A 23,372-nucleotide genomic window follows, 5' to 3' on the forward strand; every position below is an offset into this window, starting at 1 on the left:
AGGATGAGTCTGGTCTGATTGCTCAGTCAAGCCTGAACACATGAGTTCATATCAGCACACTGCTGCCTGGAGCTCTGCTCTATACTACACACACACACACACACATACACACACACACACACTATGGACACACACACACACACACACACACACACACACACTATGGACACTTAGATGTAATTTACAAAAACTTTATCCATGGTGATGAAGGGTCTTTCTCAGATTCTGTGTGTGTGTGTGTGTGTGTGTATGTGTGAGTTTTGATTTTTTTTCTCTTTACTCTTATCCAGCAGCTGATGCAGATGATGAAGCACAGCCTACAGAGCCAGACTACACTCTAAGACCTAACATGAAGATTGATGACCTCGGTGAGTTAACACACACACACACACACATACACACAAATGCACGTGCACCACTAATGACTCACCCACACACACATGTAAGCTGACTCACATGCACACACGTACATGGAGCCATTAATAACTCATGCACACACACTTTTCACTAAAACGTTGAACTGGATCTTTTATATATTACTATTAACAGATACACCTACAGTATCTGTACAGTAAAGAACATTTGAAGCTAATTAAGTGATCAGTGCTAATCTAGCAATTCACATTCTTTTGCTTGTTCACACTTATAACACTTGGCACTTATCATTTTCTGAAAATATGTCAACAACAACACTAGTGTCGCCCAATATATATTATGTGTAAGACATTATCACCTCAGCAGTACTGATACTTCGCAGATAAGAATGCTGTAATGTGTGCAGAGGAGAGACTGGACACAAGTCAGCGAGTATTTTTCGAGGGTAATCCAATAATCATCAGAACATGGACGTCTCCATGTTCATCTTTGTTAGCAACAAGCTAGCCAGCTAACTGTGATGAGTGATGTATATTTACCTACTCAGAACAGAAAAATGTGTCATCAGTGTTATAGATTTAACAGGCGAATATGTCTGTATGTTGATTGATCTAAAGCAAATACTTGTATACAGCAATGTTTAAAGGTACTTTGTTTACTGTGGATGTTGTGAGCAGCCATCTTGATTTAACGTCACTTGCTGAAGATGGAGAAACCATTCTGAGTTCCAGAGTAGGAATTCCAAGTTGTTTTTTCGTGGGCAGAATTCAGGAATTAGGAGTTATGACCTCTATCTATCATAAGACAAAATAATATAAATAGACAAACAAATCAGGAACTAAACACAAAGCAGGTGAACACAATCATGACACAATAGGGTAAAAAAAAACAATGACAAGGCAGGGGCGGAGACAAGACTGAAATCAAAACAAAACACGCAGGGCTATAGAAACAAAACACAGGAGCAGCAGTATTCGTGTTGAAAGGAGGAATTTGTGACACGCTTAAACCAAAGTGCTGTTGAATTCTCAAATGTGATTGGTCAGAAGGTGTTGATTAATTTTCTAAAACAGTGTGGATGTATATTAATATGCTTGTTCTAATTCTAATAAGTTTTTGTTTCTATAGTAACAACTCGTTCACAGGGACTTGAATGTATGGCAGACACTCTATGTCATCTCCACATAATGTAATAATAAATAGATGTTAAAAATTGCATTGTTATTTAATAAAGAAAAGCATACACTCATTAATATGCTGAAGTCCTCTGTAAGGAGATGTTTATTTATTCTGGAAGGAGACTCCAGTGTTGGCGCTTTGTAACTCTTTGTGACAAAGGACATTGCGTTCTGCTGTTTCTCTGTAACAAGCTGCATTAACTTGAAGCAAGAAAAAAAGAGAGGCTGGTGACGGAACAATTGTTTATAGCTGCTGTAACGTAAGTGATAAGAGGAACTAACTTGGTATTAAGCAACAGTAAATGTAACTATTAGCAGATAAAAAGTATGGCATGTCATTTGTAATAATTGCAAAAAATAATTCTTGGGAAAATGCTGTGGTATGAGAGGAATAAAACATTTTGGGATGTGCAGGTATAAAATTATAATTTGTTTTGTAAGATTTATGTGATTACATCTTGCTCTGTAAGCTTTCAGTAAGCAGAAAAGCTTTCTGCTAATGTTTTAGTAAAACAGGCAATCGTGTGAGCCAAACAAAAAAAACTTGGAAATGAATGTTCATCTGTATATGTGACACATCATGTTTTCTCCATTTTGTTTTATATATATATATATATAGAGAGAGAGAGAGTAGGGCATAGCCTAATAGCTAATAGCAACAATATAATCACAATACGCCATTTCTGTCCATATTGTTAGCCCTAATTTGAACTTTTCACTTACAAACACATCCTTTCAGAGACTAAATACCTCAATCTGATACCAAATGTATGTGAACAGACATTGACAACAGTCATTGATTTACAAGCGTCTTCTAATCAACTCCTGTGTGGTGTGTAACAGTAGCACTAACACACGCCCCTGCTGATGACTATTATCAGTCTTATTATGTAGTGACAACAGCAGGCTAAAGAGTTGAAGGATGTTGCTACAGCATAACCATGAGTCGAACAAGGTGTGAGCTATAGTTAGTGCTGATGAGCATCATGATGCAGAGGCTAGCATTAGCTTTGATTAGCTCTGACAGCACTAGCCCTTATGCCCCCTCCTTTTCCTGTCAGGCCTTCAGTCTGACAGGAAGTTATGCTCGGCTCTGTCACAGCAAGTCAGTTCAAGGACAAAGTCTGGGCTACAAGAGAAATGACTTGGATTCAACTGACTGGTAACGGCACAAGCAGAATCATTTTCATGATGAAAATTAAATCAGGAGGCTTTAATGAAAAGTATAGTAAAGCAGTGGCAATGGGTGGGTCTTCTTTCCGATACGCAAACTCGGATTTCTTGGTCTCTTTGTAATTGTGTTTAGAGTGTCAGCTTACATGGAGGCCAGAGAGGAAAAGACCACAACCACAAGAGGCCAAAAGGTCTGAATGATTGTTCAGTATTTCTCAGATTGAGACAAACTTCACTCACTCTGATATTTAGCTTAAAGTGTAAGATTAATGAGAGCTTGATGAATTGAAAATCCATATCAATACAAAGAAAAAAAACAAACCTGTTTCAGCCTGTTTTCTGCATTACATAACACACGGCTCTGAAGCTGAACTTCCCTCTGGTATATCATATAGCTCTTACTCATCTGTGTGATGCCGATAATAGTCTTGTGTAATACCAGAAATGCCAATAAAGTTATTTGAACATACTGGCAGTACTATTCATACGGTTAATAACGTGCAAAAAGAAACATATTGTAGTGCTAAAGTGAAGCCAATCTGTGGATGAAATGAATTGAATAAGAGGAATAAGAGTGAATTAATTCTGTTATAAGACCAATTCACAGATATTTTACACCGGCTTGCTGATGTATTTGCTATTTAAATGGTTAAACAGAATGTTAATTCATTGATTCATCTTCAGTAATTGCTTTATGCTGGTCAGGGTCACGGTGGATCCTGGAACACTGGGCACAAGCCGGGAATACACCATTGCAGAGGCGTCATGCACCACAGGCGATTGCTTTAAGACTACACGGGAAGCCAGGCTTGCATTAATTTCATTAAAATGCGGCAATGAAATTTACCAGAGTGTCTATATTATTCATCAGTCTTTGTCATATTTTAGCGAATCAAATGATCAGATATCTCACTGCAATATCACATTGTTCCTTCATGAAACTCCTACTCTTTCCAGTGCACAGCGCAGCATGCATGAAAATTTCCTTTGAAGCCACTGACACAGCGCTGATAGACAGCTGTTGAAGCCCGTGCATCAATTAGTGTGTGTTATTATATATATACATATATACATATATATATATGCTATAATAGAAAGCCGCCACTGTCATGCACATCTCGGGGCTATTTAGAATCACCAGTCCATATACGTATGTTTTTAGTTTTTTAGGAGTAAACCAGAGAACCCAGAGGGAAACCACATGGAAATGGAGAGAACATGTAAAACCCTGCACACAAGCTCATGATAAAACCGATAAAACCAGAGACCCTGTAGCTGTGAGGCGGCAACACTACCATGCAACCCATAATGCTAATGCAGTTGTATTTTTACACAATGCTTTTATATGGTACTGCTTATTTTTTGTCACATTAGGAGAGTAATGTTTGTCGTGACAGATTTTTACCCATTAAGCCTAACATTAAGGCATTGTGTATAAGACAGACTTTCTCACAACAGCTGCAACCACTGTCACTCAGAAGACTGCCCTAAGTCAAATAAATTACAGCTGCATTTTTTTACTGCTAAGACTCTCAGCTTGGCTGTGGTGCACCTACCAGAAACAGTGGATGAAAACTGATCCATAGTACACATGTACACAAAATGTTAGAGTAATAAACCAAGCATTAGGACACACTATCCATTTTCTTTACAAATTTATGCATCTATTTGAAGATGGAAGTAAATGGTCCATATTGACAACCTGGGGCTCAATAGTTACACCAGAATCTGCATTTTTACGGGAAATAGACTGCGCCACATAGTTAAAGCTTAAACATTGTGATAAACCAGAAAAAGATTGTTGTCCTGTGGTTAATTCTGAAAAATATAAAACCGTTTCCAACTGCTAGAGAGTGAAACCACCTGAGCATATTGCTTGTCTTCTTGAAGTTATAGAATGTCTTCCATCAAGAAACCACTCTTACAAACTGAACCAAGACCAGTTCATATTAAACTTGAGTCTTGCTCCCTCACATGGTACAAACAGTAATGGCACAGTCAGATTTCAAACTTTATTAAAGAGACAGAGGAAAAAACCAGATGAACATGACATCACATATCCTGGTACATTCCATGGAAGGTATGACAGGTCTACCTGCTCTTTCTTATTGTTAATTCTGACACATACAAACTCACCAGACTGTTTTTCAAATACTCCTCCATCTGATGACTCCTGATAGTCGGAGGACCTGCACTGAAGTCAGCTGACTTATCTGATGTTTGACACATAATAGTACTACTTACAGCATGGCTGATGCGTCAGCTGACTTCCTGTATATGAGGAGAATTCCAGCACGAACACACACACTAATCCCAAACATCTTCCACTGATCCTCCCTCAGGCAATGTTCAATTACCTTTCACTACAAAATACACCGGTGCTTTAAAAAAACATTCAGCCTCGTACAGTTCACAGTCTGTTATCTGGGATTCTTAACTCGTAATTATTTTAGAATTTTTATTCCCTTATGATGTATTAGGATGTTTTTTGCAATACACAACCTCCAACCTTACCTCTTGGGCCACTGATACACCACACACAGCAAACGGTTGTTGGTGATGTTGGTAGTTATATTAGAAATTGAAAGCATGTCAGAGCTAAATTGCAACAAATATTAATCAACTCATTTAAAATGGACAGCTTTACATAGAAGCAAATGTTCTCAAGATTTTAGCCGCATGTTCAGCTTCAAATCAGTTTGTTCAAAAATAAAGTTATCCAAAAAATAAAGTTCAGTGCACCTCTTTACACACTACGATAGATTTCTAATGGGAAAAAAAATCCATTTAGAAGCATGAAACGTCCACCTGAATTTAAAGTGTTGCAGAATTCTGCACTTATGCAATTATCTAAATGGCTTTTGCAAAACACCTACACAGAGAAGCGAGTGTGAGGCCATGTTAAACTCAGAACAAATTATAGGAGACATCTTCACTGGACAGCCGTCATTCCACAAAAACGTCCTTGCAGAAGATGCTACAGGATGCAAGACACAGCAGATTTTACTGTATTATACTCTGCAGTTGCATTCAGAATACACAGTGTATGAGGCCACAGACTGGAGGCTGACATATTGGGAGCAGAACTTGATGCCAGTTTCTTTCTTTCTCTCTCTCTCTCTCTCTCTCTCTGTCTTTTTCTCTCTCTCCCTCTTTTAAATTTAAAAGAAAAATGTATACTACATGTATACTACAGAGTTCAAAGCATATCAAAGCAGTGTTCAAGAACTGAAATGGTTTCAGATTCCTCAAAAGGTGCTGTAATTTCCCTCTACATTTCCCACCCTGTATGATTTCCAAGGATCTGTCTTGGGCTTCAGAAAGAAATATGTTTATTTTGTGTGACATTGAATTATACAAGCTCTCCATTGTCGTTTAAAAAACTGCAGCTTTAATGCTGTTCACTTACTATTATCTTATTAGGCATGTACTAATACACCAGATGCAGTATTTAAGGAACAATACACGATGGGGTGTGCTGCTATAGGAAAATAATCAATGACAGGGTGGTGCGATATGCTTCCCCACCAAAGAAAGTTTACAGTTACATTTAATGTGGTAGAACAGGAGTGTTCAAAGTCCAGCCCCAGGGCCAAATGCGGCCCGCAGACAGATGTTATTTGGCACACAGCGTCTCTCTTAGAATGTATGATAGGTGGCATCAGACTGCGTTAACACAGTTAGCTAAATGACTACACCTGCAAATTCTTTTACTGAATTGTATTTAGTTATGGCTACAGACAAAAAGCGCAAAGTTAACAGTGAGAAGGAGCGATTTCCAAAGAGCTGGAAACTAGAATACGGTTTCATCGAGAGTCGTAGCTAATGCATGTGCCTCGTACTGTATGTTAAGAGACTGATGCGGTAATTAAGGAATTTAATATCATGGAACATCATGAAACAAATCATTGGCAATGCAAAACAACTTCGTCAGAGCAAACAAGGAGCAAAACATTACTAGAGCTAATAAGTGGTGATGCTTCCAACCACTAAGCATGGAAAGCCTTTCGTGAATTCTTGAAAGAGTCCTTAACTAAAGTGGTCAATGTCATTTATCCTAAAAAGAAACACAAATTTATAAATTTTTTCAGCAGTGGAGAGGGGTCACCATGGGCACCATGGGCACTCTGACCGGTCTGCAGCTAAGCAGCCCCATACGCAGCAAGCTGCAATGCCCTGTGTGTTCTGACACCTTTCTTTCATAGCCAGTATTTACTTTTTCAGCAATTTGTCCTACAGTAGCTCTTCTGTGGGATTGGACCAGACAGGTTAGCCTTCGCTCCCCACACGCATCAGTGAGCCTTGGGCGTCCAGTGACCCTGTCACCGGTTTACCGGTTGTCCTTCCTTGGGCCACTTTTGGTAGGTACTAATCCATTGCATACCGGGAACGCCCCACAAGACCTGCCGTTTTGGAGATGCTTTGACCCAGTCGTCTAGCCATCACAATTTGGTCCTTGTTAAAGTTGCTCAGATCCTTACGCTTGCCCATTTTTCCTGCTTCCAACACATCAACTTCGAGAACTGACTGTTCACTTGCTGCCTAATATATCCCACCCCTTAACAGGTGCCATTGTAACGAGATAATCAATGTTATTCACTTCACCTCTCAGTGGTTTTAATGTTATGGCTGACTAGTGTAGATACAATAACATATCAACAGTGTTGTGGTATAAATTGCAATCTGCAAAATATTGCTATTGTGAATGCTTCAAAATATTGATAGTTCTTTTTCAGAACCATTCAGGAAACAGCTCACTATGTAGGCAGTGTTTTTGGGCAGAGTTTCTGCTCCTGAAATAAAGTCTGTCCCTTCTGTCTGACAATCATTATGACAGTTATCTTTTGGGGCTTCTTATTTTGCACAGCATTTCAAGGAGCTTTGCATGTGTCAAGAAGACATTCCCATAATTCAGTTCACCATACGATGGTTATGTGACACATAATGCCTGTATCTGTCTGCCTGAGAAATGGGTTTACAGTGAGATACAGCCAGGGTTGGAATTCATTTCAATATTACTGTTTTGTTAGACATATATGTGAATATGATGTACATATGAATAGTGTTGTGTTGCAACACAGTCCCTACTTTACCTTCCTTCTGACTCATAGCCATCTCGCTCTGACAGGATTACCACATGCATTGTCAACTGCATCAAATGACTAGGTTACTAACTTATGTAATATTCAGTTTTAGTGATAAAAGCGGTACATCTTCAATTCCATTTAAGCACATCCTTAGTGTAGATGGGTTCACTCGATTTACTCTGGCTGAAGAATCCAAATACATGATAATTAACAGTGAGTGTGTGAAATACTGCTTTGGACAAGTATTTTTTTGCAGCTGTAATATGACAGCTACAGTTTACTCTCCCTCTCTCTCTCTCTCTCTGATTGTAAACTTGCAGTTACTGAGTACAAGATGTAGAGCTACAGTATACTGATGTACAGTTATAATCCCAGAAGGTGTGCATAAATATCAAATTAATCATTTGGCCAAAAATGTGCAATAAAGGTGCGGAGCCATCAATTATCTTTTTTTATGTGGGGTTATATACTGTATGTTGGGTGATTTGGGTTTTTAGATCAGCCTGATATATTATCCCAGATGGTCCCCCAGTCTAGCTTTCCTTGATTTAAAAATATTGGCACAGTTATAGCTCTTATGTAAAAGACACAATATAGAGTCATGCATTAAATGGTTATAGACAAATATATTAAATACTCAAGTAGTGAAAAACCAGTGCTTTCAATCAAAGTTTAGAGTAGGGGTACACACCCTAGTGTATTGTGGGAGTGTACACTCTATGTATATGGTCTGTGAAAAATTTCAGTTTACAAACCATATTTATGTACACTTTTAATTGTCATTGTCACTTGTCAATGTCACATTTAATATCAATGTTATTTGAACAATCAGAGGTGTTGAGTCCTGCCAGAATGTAACATTAGCTGAGTTTTCAATAGTGCTGCTTGTGTTTTGAAATTACCTAAGTCCTAGCAAAACATCCTGCAAATTCCTTTGTAGAACAGAAGGGCAAGAGGAAAAGTTAATTTCCTGGACTATTCTGCTTCAGCATGTTACCTGAGTGGAGGAACGTAACAAAATATGAATAGATTATTCGGAATTATATTATATTATATCTAAACAGATAGAAAATAAATTCACAAATAAGATACACACTATTCTTTTTTTTTCTGGAAGGCTTGCCAGAAAGGTTCACAGGGCATCTGGTTGAGACTAGAGGTGTGCATCAGGACTGCAGGATGTAACAAAGATGTTTTTTACACTTATGCTGTGATGGAGCAGTCTGAAATAAAGCTCACGGGACAAACAAAGACTACATTCATTAACGTGAACATACAGCATTCATTCGTTCATCTTTAGTAACTCCTGGTCAGGATCTTGGGCTTTACATTAAACTACAAGTTTGTTTATATTTTGGGAAATAGATCCAACTAAATTAGTTAGAATATATCACAGGCATGCCTACAACTTTCACTGAGACCAGAGATGAACTGGAGTGATGTAGCTGAGGTTGAGGAACTGTCAGAGCCAGATTTAAATCCAGATATAGATACAGATATGGATCTTTGGAGCACTAAACAGATACAGATACAGATAGCAGCATTGTGTTACACCAGTAGTTGGGTGTACTTTCTATCCCCAATACAAATTTTTTGCATTAATTTTGCTTTCTTACACAATCATTTTTTACATATTTATCAGCATCAAAAATTCCAGTTGAGAAAATAATCAAATGTTTCAAATGAAAACAAATGAAATCAGAGTCAAAAAGTTGTTGAGAACACAAAAATATTTATGCGGCCATTGCTATTCCATTTAATATATTATTAAACAGATTATTTATCTGAAAATTTCACTCAGATTTTTACTAATTATTGTGTTAGATATTACATGAAAGTTTTTCATTCCAGTTGAGCCGTCGGTCACATTTTTACTGAATTATTAGGCTGCACGTAAATACAGCTAATGAGACAAACACTTATGTAGTGTTAGGCACCACTGAGCCCACATCACTCCACAGTTTAACCTATGTGTCTGAACACGCACACACTGCTTGCGTGTCTGGAAGTGTTTGTCAGGCTGCAGATTTGCGTCACGCAAGGTGTCTTCTATGACCCGTGTGACAAGGTGTGTGTTTACAAATCTGCCCGTCATTTGAAGTAGAGGTCATACACACACACACACACACACACACACACACACACACACAGAGAACTGGTTGCATGAGATGACTACCAGGCTGTGCGGATAAAATAACATTCCAAGAATGTTTTTGACTTTTGTGCTGGCATCCACACCGCCGAAAGCACAAAGTACACAATGTACAGTGGGAAAAAATCTTTTCAAAACACCCTTTTCACTGGACTTTCTTCATGAATAACTCCTAATATGAAATATGATCAGTATATATCAGTAGAGTCATAGAAGAAATCTTAAGTCAATAAATATTGTCTTTAACAATCTACACAGTTAGCATTTATTTATACCACAGCACAGATGAATTCCTGATTAGTTGATTAAGGTTGATTAATTTTATATAGCTTCATGTCCCCGCCAGTGGTGCAGGCTGTATTTCAAATCACAGATTTCTATAACTTCACTCATACTAATGCTCTATCATTTCTATAGTAACAACTCACTCAGAGGGACTGGTTTTCTGTGGGGGGATATTTATTTGGCATTTATGGAATGAGTCTCCAGTGTGCTTTGTTTTCTGACATGGGGAAATCTACAGGGCAAAGGACTTTGAGGTTTCTCAGTAACATGACAAGCTGCATTTTTTTATTAACTTCAAGAGAGAGTAAAAAAAATGAGATGATATTGAGGGAATGCCTGTTTGTAGTTGCCAAAGTGTAAATGACAACAGAAACTAACTCGTCTGGCAGAAGTACCACAACTGCAAATGTAACTACAAATGGATAAAAATTCATTAATAAAAATTGCTGTGGTAACGTGCCATTATATGAGAACTTTGTAGTGTTAAGAGTAACTCCACTTTGCATCAGGCCACATCACACGACCCCATCATTGTTTTTTTTTTTTTGCTGTATTCCTTCCTTTCTTATAATTTAAGCAATCAGATTTATTGCTGGAAGTAACGTGTGAACCTCTAAGCTAATGAGCTCATGAAAAAGGGTAATTGAATTCAGATGTTCTACTCAGTTCGTATGTGGTTTTGACCTGCCCTGCCATATGACAACCTAATCTTAATCACGTGCACTGTAGCCTGATTAAAAGAGCATTCCATTAAAGACATGGTCTCCATCAGTCCAGGTCAATAGGTCAAATGTATCAAATAGAAGATATTTGGTATAAATGATACTCTCCATCAAGGTGGATGTCATGCAAAGCTCAGTGCAGGACTGCTCAAACAAATGACCACGTACCTTAACGTGACAGCTAAAGATCTGCAGGCATCTCTTGATAATATCTGTGTTTGTGACTCATAAGAAAAATGCTCAGCAAGGTTATGTGTACATGTGAGGTTATCGTAGACTGAAAAAAAAAAAACAAACGTGGCAATTTTTCTCAAGTCCACACGGATAATTTATAGCACTTGTGTGTTAGAAATGGATGTGCATTTCTTTAGACTCTCCATTTTATCTGCTGTGCCTGTCTGCACTTGGTAAACTAACATCAAATTACAGTCATGTGACATAAGATGTACCAGACACAGAGCAGCAGAAGATAGCAGAAGAATGCATGATTTCTGGGTGACCCTTGTGTTTTAGTGTACGATATCATGGCTAGGGTTCTACAGCAGAGTATCAGGGTGAAATGCTGTGGTGTGAGCTGATGTAGAGTGCTTTACAAAAGAATGAGACAAAAAAACCCAGTTTTAATTGCTATGTGCAGCAGAAAGCTTTTAGCTGAGGTTATTGTCAATAAATGAGGTTCCTCCTCTTACCAGATGAGAGGGTTTACATTCTTTGTCGATAAATAACCTTGAAGTATAAATCCATTTCATTAAGATGTAAAATATGCCTGAGTTTATTGCATCAGACTCTCTTAATTATCATTATGAGTAAATTCACATTTAGCGTGCATTCCTGAAGAAATCCAGTTCATTCCAAGGGGGTCATGGTGTTTTTTCACATGTACTTCATTCCTGTACTTACAGTGTACACACATGCACACATGTGCTAAACCCACACCTGACTTTGATTTGACTCACTGCATTTGCGTTTGGAGCACTGCCCTTAGGCGAGCTCGGAGACTGTCTACAATGCATGAGCGATCACATAGTCTAGAACTAGAGGTGTTATTAAATGTTTTCTTAAAGCACCCCTGCACTCCAAAATTTGATTTGTAGAAAGTGGCTGCTTTCTGTAACATAAATTGGTTACAGGTAACACAGCACAAAGTCTGAAGCCCCTCTGAAATACTTTCCAGTTCCAGATGCCTATCCATGGTTGGCTAACATAACACAAAAATTGCAGCTTATATATATATATATATATATATATATATATATATATATATAAAACCAAGTTACAAACAATCCATGGAGGCCCCACCAACTCACAGGACTTAAAGGATCTGCATATACACCATTTATTTATTAATTAATTATTTATTTTTAACTCTTGTGCTCAGCAGCACTTTCACTATTTTTTTTAATTGAGGTGCTGCTGCAGTGTGATTGCTGCCTGAACATTAGACATATACTGTATTTCATAGGTTGTATTTTTCTGTTTTTTGTTTCTAGTTACAAATCATGTGTTCGGCATAAATATAACTCAAGTGAAAAAAATATGTTTCGTCTACATGCCATGTGAGTCCAGTATAAAAGGCCACATTGATTAACATGGACGCGGCTCCTCGTCTCGATGTGTTTACTGCATCCGGAGTACAACAGGCCTTGCTAATGACATGTTAGTATTCCCTGTAGGAATATAATAAAGTTCAACCCTTCTGCTTTTAATTCTAGATTTCTTTCCCTCCATTTTGTGCATAGTTCTCTGTACTAGAGTGTTAATAGATTTTCAGAGTGAGTGAGTTATAACCATTTCCATGAGGTGCTCCACTCCAAAACTAAAAAAAAATATATATTTTGGATATGTTACATATGAGTTTAGTTTGTTGCGAAATAGACTCTACAGTTTTGAACCCATAATGTCTAATATGCAAATTGTTAGTGAATGATGTATTAACCTGTACCTTTTAGCTGCAGAAGCTGCTAGCATACTTAGCTAATCTGTAATACCACTTGTGCTGTCCTGTCCCACTACAGACCAGTGACAAATTAAAGGAATAAACCGTGGCTCTGTTATGCTGTGGTTGCTTTTTACTGGCATGGTTTGTTTCCACTTGTCCGCTTAGAGCAAAGAGTCACTCCAAATCAGCACGAAGTTCTACATTTATCCTATAATGAAACATTTCTGTTGATGGAATTGGTCTCTTAGAGGATGACTCCGCCCCCACCCACAGGGCATGAGGGCTCACTGAGTGGTTCGATGAATATAAAAATGATGGAAATCAAATGCTTTGGCCTTCATAGTCAACAGATCTCAACCCATTTGAAATTTTGGAGTGACGTGTTCAGCAAAACACCAGTAGAGGGAATTTATTTTGGAGATGGTCATTCTCTCAGTCATTTTTAGTATCTCTTTATATCAATTTACATAGTTTTACATATTAAAATTAGAAGTTCAGGGGTCAACTGGTTTTCTTTTAATTTTATAGTATATATTCTACAGATTCCATGGATAGAGAAGAATTATGCTAATTATTTCTCTGTCCTCTCTCTCACTTTCTCTCAATAGATGATTATGACAACCCTGAGGTCCCAAAACTGGAGAAGAGCATCAGTGGCAGCAGTCCATCCAGGGACCGTCTCCTCCTCACGGTGGCCACACTCTTCCTCATCGCACTCTCCATCTCCTAGCACTCGCCTCCAGGAAGTCGTCATGCCGCTGAGGCCTAGAGGACTGCAAGGCCGGGATATGGGAGAGGAAGATGAGGATGAAGGAAGAACTAACGATTTAAAAACATTTAAAAACAGGAGAGGAAAGGAACATGGGAATAAGACTAGCGGGATGCTAAGGCCTTCTTCTGTTCAACAGTGGAACATGAACCTGGACTTTACAATGACAACTTTGCCAATCAGCTCGAGCCATACTGTCAGACAGTGTACGAGTGTGTGTGTGTGTGTGTGTGTGTGTATGTCTGTAAGTGTGTGTGTATGTGTGTGTGCAAAGCTGAGTGAGTGTTCACACACATGCTGTTTGCAAATCATTCAAGTGAAAACCTCCACTCAGTCTAATTAGTTACTTTATTAACTAATGAATGGCCGCTTAGTGATTAAGTGGAATTGATGCTCAAGATGAATGATGCATTAATATTTAAGTCATTGTTGATTCATTAGTGGCAAAAAAAAATTGTTTATGTAAAACAAGGCTGAGGTAAATGACACGGGCACATTTTAAGCAGCACCAAAAGAGCTTCATTCTCGATTCAGTTCAGTGTTTCTCTCTCTCTCTCTCTCTCTCTCTCTCTCTCTCTCTCTCTCTCTCTCTCTAGCCTCAGTAAACCTTCAGGATTATCACGTTTACAAACACATCAGAAGCAGGATTGCCTAATGCCCTCCTTATGCTGGTGGATTTAAACAGTTAGACCAGTTAGACTTACAGAACTGCCAGCTGTCAGGATAGAAATGTAGCTTTAGTTTTTCCCAAATTTCAATTTCATTTTTCCTATTTTCACATTGTTCAGATGAATTTTTAGCACCTACAACCCATCACAGTTCACATATATATATTCCACATTTGTGATTTCTGTACAAATTCTTTGCTATTCTGTTAAATTAATAATAACCATAGAGACAGAAAATTCGTTTCCTAATTGCCACTGACCTGATTACTTATAAACATATTACTTATAAAATCGGAATTATTCCAAAACTGTTTGTCCTTCATTCATTTTTTTAAAGAGACCTGAACTTTTGGAGCCATACTGTTTTCTTAATAAGAGCAAATGCATCACATGGACTTTGGCAATCAGTGTGTGTGTGTGTGTGTGTGTGTGTGTGTGTGTGTGTGTGTCTGTGTGTGTGTCTGTGTGTGTGTGTGTGTGTGTTTCGAGCTGAATTTGGTGCCTGTAGAAACAGTAGCATAGGCTGGTGATACTGAAATGCTCTGCTTTTCTCCACTGGACTGCATTCTTTTCTATACCAAGGCTTTTTCTTCATGGAAGTTTAACTGGAGGACACACGTGGAAACTTATGTACATAAACACAAACCTATAATGGATCATTGGATTTTTCTCTGCAGTGGTTCTTACAGGACCAGGAGAGCCCTGGAGCTGAAACACCAAACCGTTTCAGACCAGCGTCGTCTCTCTACCGCTTCCTGCTCGGCTTCATTGAATCATAAACGCTTATCGGTAGTTGCCACTATAAACTGGCCTGCAGTGGTTGTATTTTTAATGCTCAGCTCACACCTGGCTCGTGAAAAGAGCATTAAATCTTTGGGAATAAGACAATAAACAACATGGAGAACTTGGCACATGTCACAGGCAGTTTAGCTACATGCAAATAAGTGCTTTGGGTTTCTGTGTTCTGAGAGGATTTTCCGCAGAGCAACATTCTTCTTATGACATTCTTTCACTTTTTACATCTCGACTAGCACCTTACTGGCCCTGAGATAAACGCAGGCCGAGCTCACAGTGCTCCAGCTCAACAGAACAGGCTTGCAGTCGAGGATTTCGCCCACGGAATCATGACAATTCCTAAGATATAGATTTAGTAAGTTTAAGTTAACATGCTAAATTAAATCTAATGAGTATGTGTAACTCGTGAGGTGGGATGATTTTGATATAGCATTGAAGCCAAATGAGTTTTTCGATTAGCTTTAGATTAGCGGGAACTCATAGATGTCCACTCTGTACATTCTGCTAATGTGGTTACCATGGTAACATGCTGTCGTAGAACAAAGAGTGCAAATGCTAATGACTTGAGTGCTCAGTATGACGTGGGACGCACGTCATTTTTACCAACTTTGTTTTGACTTGTATGTTGATTTTCTTGTTGTGTATTTTAAGGCTAAAGTGTTTGGCTCGGGTTTGTTTGGGAAACGTGTGTGTGTTCTGTTCGAGGTCATTACTTTTACTGCGAGTGGTGAATTTAAGAAGAGCTGATTGGGCAAATGATGAAAAAGTATCAACTGTTGCACTTCAAAACTTAGACACGAGTTTGTGTGTGTGTGTGTGTGTCCTTGTTTGAGTGGCTTTGTAAATGGTCAAATAGATGAAAGACAATGTTTCTTTATACTGGCCAAAATATATGTGCGTGTGTGTGTATGTGTGAGAGAGAGAGAGAGAGAGAGAGAGAGAGAGACAGAGTGTGGGTGTGTACGTGTTTGTGTGTGTGTGTGTGTATGTGTGTGAGGGAGAAAGAGAGAGAGTGTGTGTGTGTGTGTGTGTGTGTGTGTGTGTGTGTTTGTGTGTTGCTTGATTGTACGTTTTCGCCGCGCATGTGTGCAAGAGAGTCTGGGTCGTTTAGAAGAAACAACAAAAGCATTTATTAGTGTTGGAAACAACCATTTAAAATCATGTTTACCTTCGACTGGAATGAATTTAAAGAACTTGAAAACAAATAAAGCATAACAGACCGTAACAAAAGGTTATAATAATAATAAAAATAATCATGATAACAAAACGAACTGCCTCAGCCTGCTGTTTCTCATACATTGTTTGACGGATTTCAGCACAAGCTGAATAAACAACTGGAATGTGAATTGAAGGTCAATTAAAAAAGGGGGCACATATAAATGCACACAGTTTAACAGACATGTTTTTCACACACCTTAAGACATGAATGTCCTCTATAAGCAGCCTAACCAAGGAGACTCTGTCCCTCTTTATGTCTCTCTAGGCTCCATTATCACAGCGCAGATAATCTGTGTGTGTGTGTGCGCGTGCGCGCGGGTGTGTGTGTGGCTCCAGAAGCAAAGAGATTACATCACTAAATTACTATAAAGCCTATCTGATGCTGTGAGGTCGCTCGTATCTAATCTCACCTTTACAACCACAATAATAGCATGTCTGCATATGGAACACGCAATGTCACTTTCCAGTCATGAAAATATTTCCTGCTTATTATTTTTCACTTGCAGGCTTACACTCCACACTCCTAACTCCATGACACACATCACAGACTCACTTTCTTTTGGCCCTGCATTAAAGATGCTACATCTTTTCCTGATTACTGCGATTCCTCGCACAGATGAAGCAGTTTAGCCCAAAGCCAGGATTGAAGGCTTCGCGTTATAGCCGTGCACAACAGAACAGATGTTGTGGAACAGAATCATAATTGTTTGATTCCTCTCCTGAATCTTCAATCGACCTGACCTGCAGAGGCACAGCGGGTAGGCAATCAGGAAACTTTCCACTCACTAATTTCTCACATGTCCTGGCGGGGCGTTTTATCATTTTCCAAGCCGCGAATGATGAGTAAGCCGTCTGCGAACAGGAGGCAACAATAACGGCGATACACAGCTCTGCCGTCTGCTGTCCAGACTTCAAGAGCAAAGTCTGGTGTGTGATTCCTGTAGAACTACTGAGTAACATTTCCCACTTCACCCAGCACACACAGTGATCCCTAAATCCTAAAGCAGGTGTTAGTGAAGCAGTCTAGTTAAACAAGCAAAAGACTATTTTGTCTAGACACAAAAGCGCATTCTTGATAAGTTTCCAATTAGGCCTTCTGTCATGCTCAGGCAATGTGTATCGTGCATTTCTTACATCATAAATAAATGCCAAAATGAAAAACATGTTTTTTTTTTTTTTAGAACAGCTCATTAAGGTCCTTTGAGTGAATTGGCTTTCTTTGGTTCCTTCTGCCCTTTCATTTTTTTATTTTTTTGTTGTTGTCCACACAAAACAAGAGCAAAGCAGTCTTGATAACAACAACAACAACAAAAAAACCTGTTTTTCTGTGACGTTACTGTGGTTCAGGCTATGTGTATCTAAACATCTGACCTTTACCATTTCCATCATCTGACATACAGAAGATAAATGTGCGCTTTGATGTAGGATAGTACAGGGGTTAAAGGGTTAGTCTGTTGAATCGTCCTGGCTGCTCCGTGTCTATGTCAAAAAAGTTCATTAAAAAAGAATGTTAGAAAGAATGAAATTTTAAGAATAAAATGAAATGTAATCCGAAAAAATATATTTAAATTATATTATCAATAGTGTATCAAAATACTTATTATAAAATAAATAAATAAAAACCGAATTACAAAGAGCGATGATTTAAAAGTACTTTCCTTATGTTTCCTTGCAACTTCATTTGCATACAAATTGCACAAAATCCAAACACATCGCCCTCGTTCATTTCAGTCTGAGTCAATTTTAAAGTAACATGTATGAAGAGCATTAAGAGCAGGTTTAATGAAGATTAAAAGGGTAATGTAACCCTTAGAGAACCAGTACTAGTTAGAGCCCATAGAAATATTTCCTGAAGATCTGTGTACAAAGATGGTTAGAGTAGCTTTACAAATTGGTATTGATGTTTTAGATATAGTTAATCAATCAAGTTATACCACAGCATTGTTGAATTCTGGAGTCTGATTGGTCTTACGGCTTGGACAGATTGTAACTACTTACACAGGGTTAGTGTGACAGGCGCGCAACATAAACAGATTAAAATATCCTTGTAAACATTGATTTCTTGAAGTATTCTGTGATGAGACATTTATTTAACATTTTTGGAAGGTGTCTCCAGTGAGGTAAAATTTTCTGACATGGAAAAGCCTTCAGGATGCAAGACTTTGCAGTTTCTCTGTGTCATGACAAGCTTTCGTCTTATTAACTTCAAAAGAGGGAATGATGAGAGGCTGGTGAGGGAGCGGCTGCTATAACATAAGTGGTACCAAGTGAACTAAACTGTTTTGTGGACGTTCCACAACATTAAAAGTAGCTGTAAATGGATAAAAAAGTATTACGTGTCATTCTTTGATAAATAACATTTGTAATAGTTGGCAAAATGCTGTTGTATAAGGGGAATAAAACACTTCAGGACATGCCATTATTGGAAAATAATTGGAAAATCACACCACCCCGTCTCTGATTTGAGCCATGCTTCTTTCATTCCACACTTTATGCAAAGAAACGTAAATAATTTAATTGAAAGATAAATAAAAGAAAAAATTTAAGTCATTATCTTAGAGATTTGGAAATAGTACTTGGATGGTGTAAATGAAAATATAAGGACATTAGGGTCTGTTCTGATGGAAATTGAGACTGTGAACTGTGTAGAAATTTGTAAGTATACTCAAACAGTACATAGATCTTATTTTACTGAAGTATAGCAGTGAAGGACATTACTTAAGTACTTGCTGGCTGTTGCGCTCATCACTAGTACCTTTAGTCTCAATACCTGAATGTCTGAACCCCCTCATGATTCAGCAGTGTGTAATGTGTGTGTCACATGTGGCCATGGGGTGAAGGATGGGGTAGATTGTGCAATAGGAACACACCTGCCCCTGACTGCAGTTTCCAGACAGCAAGCAGTCATTATATTACCTCAGTCTGACCTTAACAAAAGACAGAAAAAAAAGACTGGCTCCAAAAACATTCGAACATAGCAAATTAAAACATATAGAATTTAAATCGAAAGTATTATAGTATTTATACGAATATGAATTATTAGTATTGCTAATAATGTATGAGGTATTTTATTGATTAGACCTGCATAACAGCGATTTGTTTTGCAAAGGCCATTGCATCAGATTGTAATGGCTTTTGTGTAAGTTCATCTGTTGACTCAATCCTTCTCCCTCAAGGGTTCATGTACCAAGCTTCGCTTGAGCTGATAGAGTACTGGGACCCTCAAGATAGTCATGGAGATTTATTTGTGTGAAATGGACGGGAGGGCATGTCGACAACGGCATGTCAGATTCGATTGGAAACGGACCCATATCTTGCAAGTATGTGCAAGTGTTTTGATTCACTTTGAGTATTTCATTAGAATCAAATCAGATAAGTGAGTCATTGTTACAAACAGTCAGTGTTTGTAAAGTCTAGTTTCCTGGATTGTGCGTTTTCCACTATGAGTCACCTTTTCTTAAACTGCACACTGTGACAAGTTTGTCTCCGCTTGGGGCAAAATAAAAATCATAAAGGTTACATACTCTGCATAATGATGTCTGGAGTAATTTGTCTCATTTGAGGACAGAGCTGTTACCTAAATTAGCACAAGATTAATTGTATACAATTAATCAATTAAGACAAGGAGCCAAAGTATGGTAATTGATGTCAAGGCTATTTAGTAGATTATTTAATTCTAGAGGTGAATTCTTTACAGAATAAAAGATTTTTTTCTGCTTGTCATTTCCCTGTATGGCCAGCAGATGTCTCAGTTAGGCCAGCATCCAATAGACAAAAGTAGACAAAATTCTACCCAAGACATGATATAAATAAATCTGTCCAACAATGCCAGTTGTGTAAGACGGACCTACCCGTAATGGATTACAGCACTCAGATTCAGTCAATATGAGTATGATATAATCTGCTGAAACAGACAGAAGAGGAACTTCACCGCTCTCAGTAGCTGTTCCTGCAGTTTATCACATCACTGGTTGGTCACTTGGTTAAGCCTTCACTGAATTTTCTGATGTTATGCAAAAGAATTAATAGAAAAGTCAAAGCTGTGTGTCTCTATATTTTGAATAATCTCTCGTTGTCATTAACAATAATGAGGGCCTTAAAGGTTAATACATTTGTTTGTTAAAGCAGGGAACCTGAAATGAGTTCAGTTTGCTAATCCTAAAAATGACAAAAAAAAAAAAAAACAGAAAAAGAAAAACAATATTGTCTATTTTTGACTGACTACACAACATTGAGTCTCAAATGTCGATTTGTAGTAACACAAAACATGATGACAGTAACATGAAAACAAGATGATATCTGCTAGTGTCAGGTTGCAACAGGAGAATGGTTTTCTCTGGCACACAGATAAGATGCCGTATCTCTGTTTACTTCCACCTAGATTTACATTGCAGCACAAGTGCATTTAACCACATTTTCCACACAAACCTGACAGCCCCAAATATCTTGCCGTACACCCAAGAAAGTTTGCAGACATGTAGCTGATTGAAGGCAAGCGTGTGTCTCTGCTGACTCTGTCTCACAGCTCGGATAAGCTCTGATAAGTTTGAGCACTATGAGTTCACCTGACGTGCACATTTAATCTCTGGGATAATGCCAAGCTAAATAGCAAAGTTGCCTGGCTGAGTGATGTGTTGTTTTCAAGCTAGCACGCTACACTGAGGTCAGCAGTGATAACACTGCTGGGCACACGTAAGTGCTCTGTTTACTAGAAAGATCTCACCCCTTATTTAGTTTTTTTCTAATACTTTTCACAGTTTAGTATATTGTTTTCATCCTGTAACGCACAGATAAACTGATTAATTAAATGAGAAGTGTTCAGGTAGGAAATGGTGAAAATTTGTAAAAGAAAAAAGCACCCTGTGTATTGCATAAGCTTTTGTTTTCCCTGTTCTATCACATGATTTACACGAATGCACTGCTGTACCCCTTTCACAGGCTGGCACATGTTGGGTTTATTACTCTTGTATGCTGTTCATGGCAGAGGTTAGTACTTCCCCTGCTCTAACACCCCATTCCCAGCTCTGACACACTCATTTGTCTAAAGATGTGTGTTTTCCTGGCTCCAGTATTCTAACTAATGAGTTCTAACCCTTCAGAAAAATCCAGTTTATTCCAGTCAGCCACCAAAACACAGACTGAACTGATAACCATCTTTGCCACCTGGTAGAAAGGAAGAGTTTCTGAATCACTGCTAGTAATGCTACATAAAAGGCAAGTTGTTTTTATGGGAATGCACAACAGTAAGGCCATTCGAAAACCTCAAATGTTTTTCGATCAGTTTATTCAAGTAATAAGGAAGCAGGAAAAATAATGTACCAGTTTTGGCAGCTGGTGGATTGTCAGATCGAGCTGGACTTTGCAGCAGGGATCAGGTGCGTTCATCAGAGACACTTAAAGTGACACATGGATCAAGCTTTTAAAACTCCAAATATAGTATAACCTGCTGAACTACAGCAACCAACACTCAAACAAAACACAACAAACCACACCATATTATATAATTAGGCATTTAATATCAAATTATGTAATACATTTGTAATAGTATTGGTTTTATAATGAAAGACAGTATGATACACATAATAAAATACAGTTTCTATTTGAACTTTAGGTTGAAACATGAATTGAACACAACCTAGCTTTGAAACAAAATTCTTAATAACAAAAGCCAGATAATAACACAAAAGCAACAGCATTGTATTCCTAAATACATTTGGAGCACATATCCAAACTAGCAAACGATCAAGAACACATCTATTTAGGCAGTTCTGACCCCAAACACTTCCCCAATCATTTCTGTTTATCCGCAAGAATCACTACCACACAAACACTGCTATCTTTGTAGATTATTATTATTTGAAATAAAGTTCACAGTGTATAGAAAGTGTGAATTTCTGATTCTATGGAGTTTACACCTCACTTTCATATGAGTGAAAAAAAAATGCAGTGTGAAACAAATGAAGCATGTTGCAAAAACACTTCAGAAAGGCGTCTTGTGCGAGATGGCTTTTAAGTTCTGATTTCCCAGTGAAGTGTAGCACTAAATACAATATGAGAACAAACGTACAGTCCCATCCTCAGGCCCAGTGTTCCTGGGATAGGCTCTGGATCCACCATTACCCTGACTAGGAAAAAGCAGTTACTGAAGAGGAATGAATGACCACACAGTTGAGAGTCTGAATGATTTTAAACACAAGAAACTCACCATCTCAGAGCACAATGGCAGTTAATGTGATATAAACTAACTGACAGCAGACACAGCCTTTTATTTATAGTTAAATTATTATTAATTGAAACTTCTTCTCGATACAGATATGTCTTTCCAAAATAAATGTAGCCTATTAAAAATTCAAAAGGGCAGTGCGGACATTTTAAAATTAGAAATATTTATACAAATTAATTGTATTTTTAAATGAGCAAGACAAAAAAAAAATTATTTGAAACTTGGATCACATTTCTAGCATGGAGATGATTATTACACAATTTAATAATGAATATTACACAAAACTTCAATCTTGAGATGATGCCTAAAGACACGCTGGAGTCACTAGTGTTGCAACATAGAGACCCCATTAGCTCACATCAGCTTAAGTAAATGGGTTACTTGCACACAGTGCTATGATGCATTTCTGTTTTAAGATAAAGCGGCTTTCGCATCACTGGCAGCATTGTTTATATCCATCGGTACAGTGAGACAGCGACTTGTCCTTCACGTATTTTAACTATTCTATTCTTATATTTATAAAAGGTATTTTTACAATTTATATACATATAGGTATTTTCTCACCTTTGTTGTCATGTATGCATGATGAAGCATACAGTTTGAAGCCTTTTTTCAGCTTGCCAGGAGGGGCTATGCAAGTATTTTGACATATCTGTTGAACATCACTGATAGAAACTTAGGAGCAGTATTGAGAACAATGCTGAAGAGTTTGTGCAATGAGCCCACTCTCAAAGTCAATAGACTTTTTCCCACTCATTTTCACGAAATAATTAGCTGGAGGCTTCCCC

At 38.0% G+C, this 23,372-nt stretch overlaps 1 protein-coding gene across 2 annotated transcripts in view; it reads left to right on the forward strand.

Annotated features, from left to right (window-relative positions):
* The window catches only part of efna3b (ephrin-A3b), a 94,224-nt gene extending 71,569 nt beyond the window's left edge, over positions 1-22,655 (forward strand). Inside the window, exons 4-5 of one of the 2 annotated variants that reach the window (XM_026944715.3) lie at positions 294-368; positions 13,520-22,655. In XM_026944715.3, the coding sequence (XP_026800516.1) occupies positions 294-368; positions 13,520-13,641 (197 nt within the window). In that variant the 3' untranslated portion in view covers positions 13,642-22,655. Of the gene's footprint in view, positions 1-290; positions 369-13,519 lie in introns of both variants that reach the window. The other variant, XM_026944714.3, reaches the window with a different exon arrangement.
* Positions 22,656-23,372: the final 717 nt, after the last annotated feature.

The sequence above is a fragment of the Pangasianodon hypophthalmus genome, chromosome 1 (assembly GCF_027358585.1).
Source record: "Pangasianodon hypophthalmus isolate fPanHyp1 chromosome 1, fPanHyp1.pri, whole genome shotgun sequence".
NCBI classification, from domain to species: domain Eukaryota; kingdom Metazoa; phylum Chordata; class Actinopteri; order Siluriformes; family Pangasiidae; genus Pangasianodon; species Pangasianodon hypophthalmus.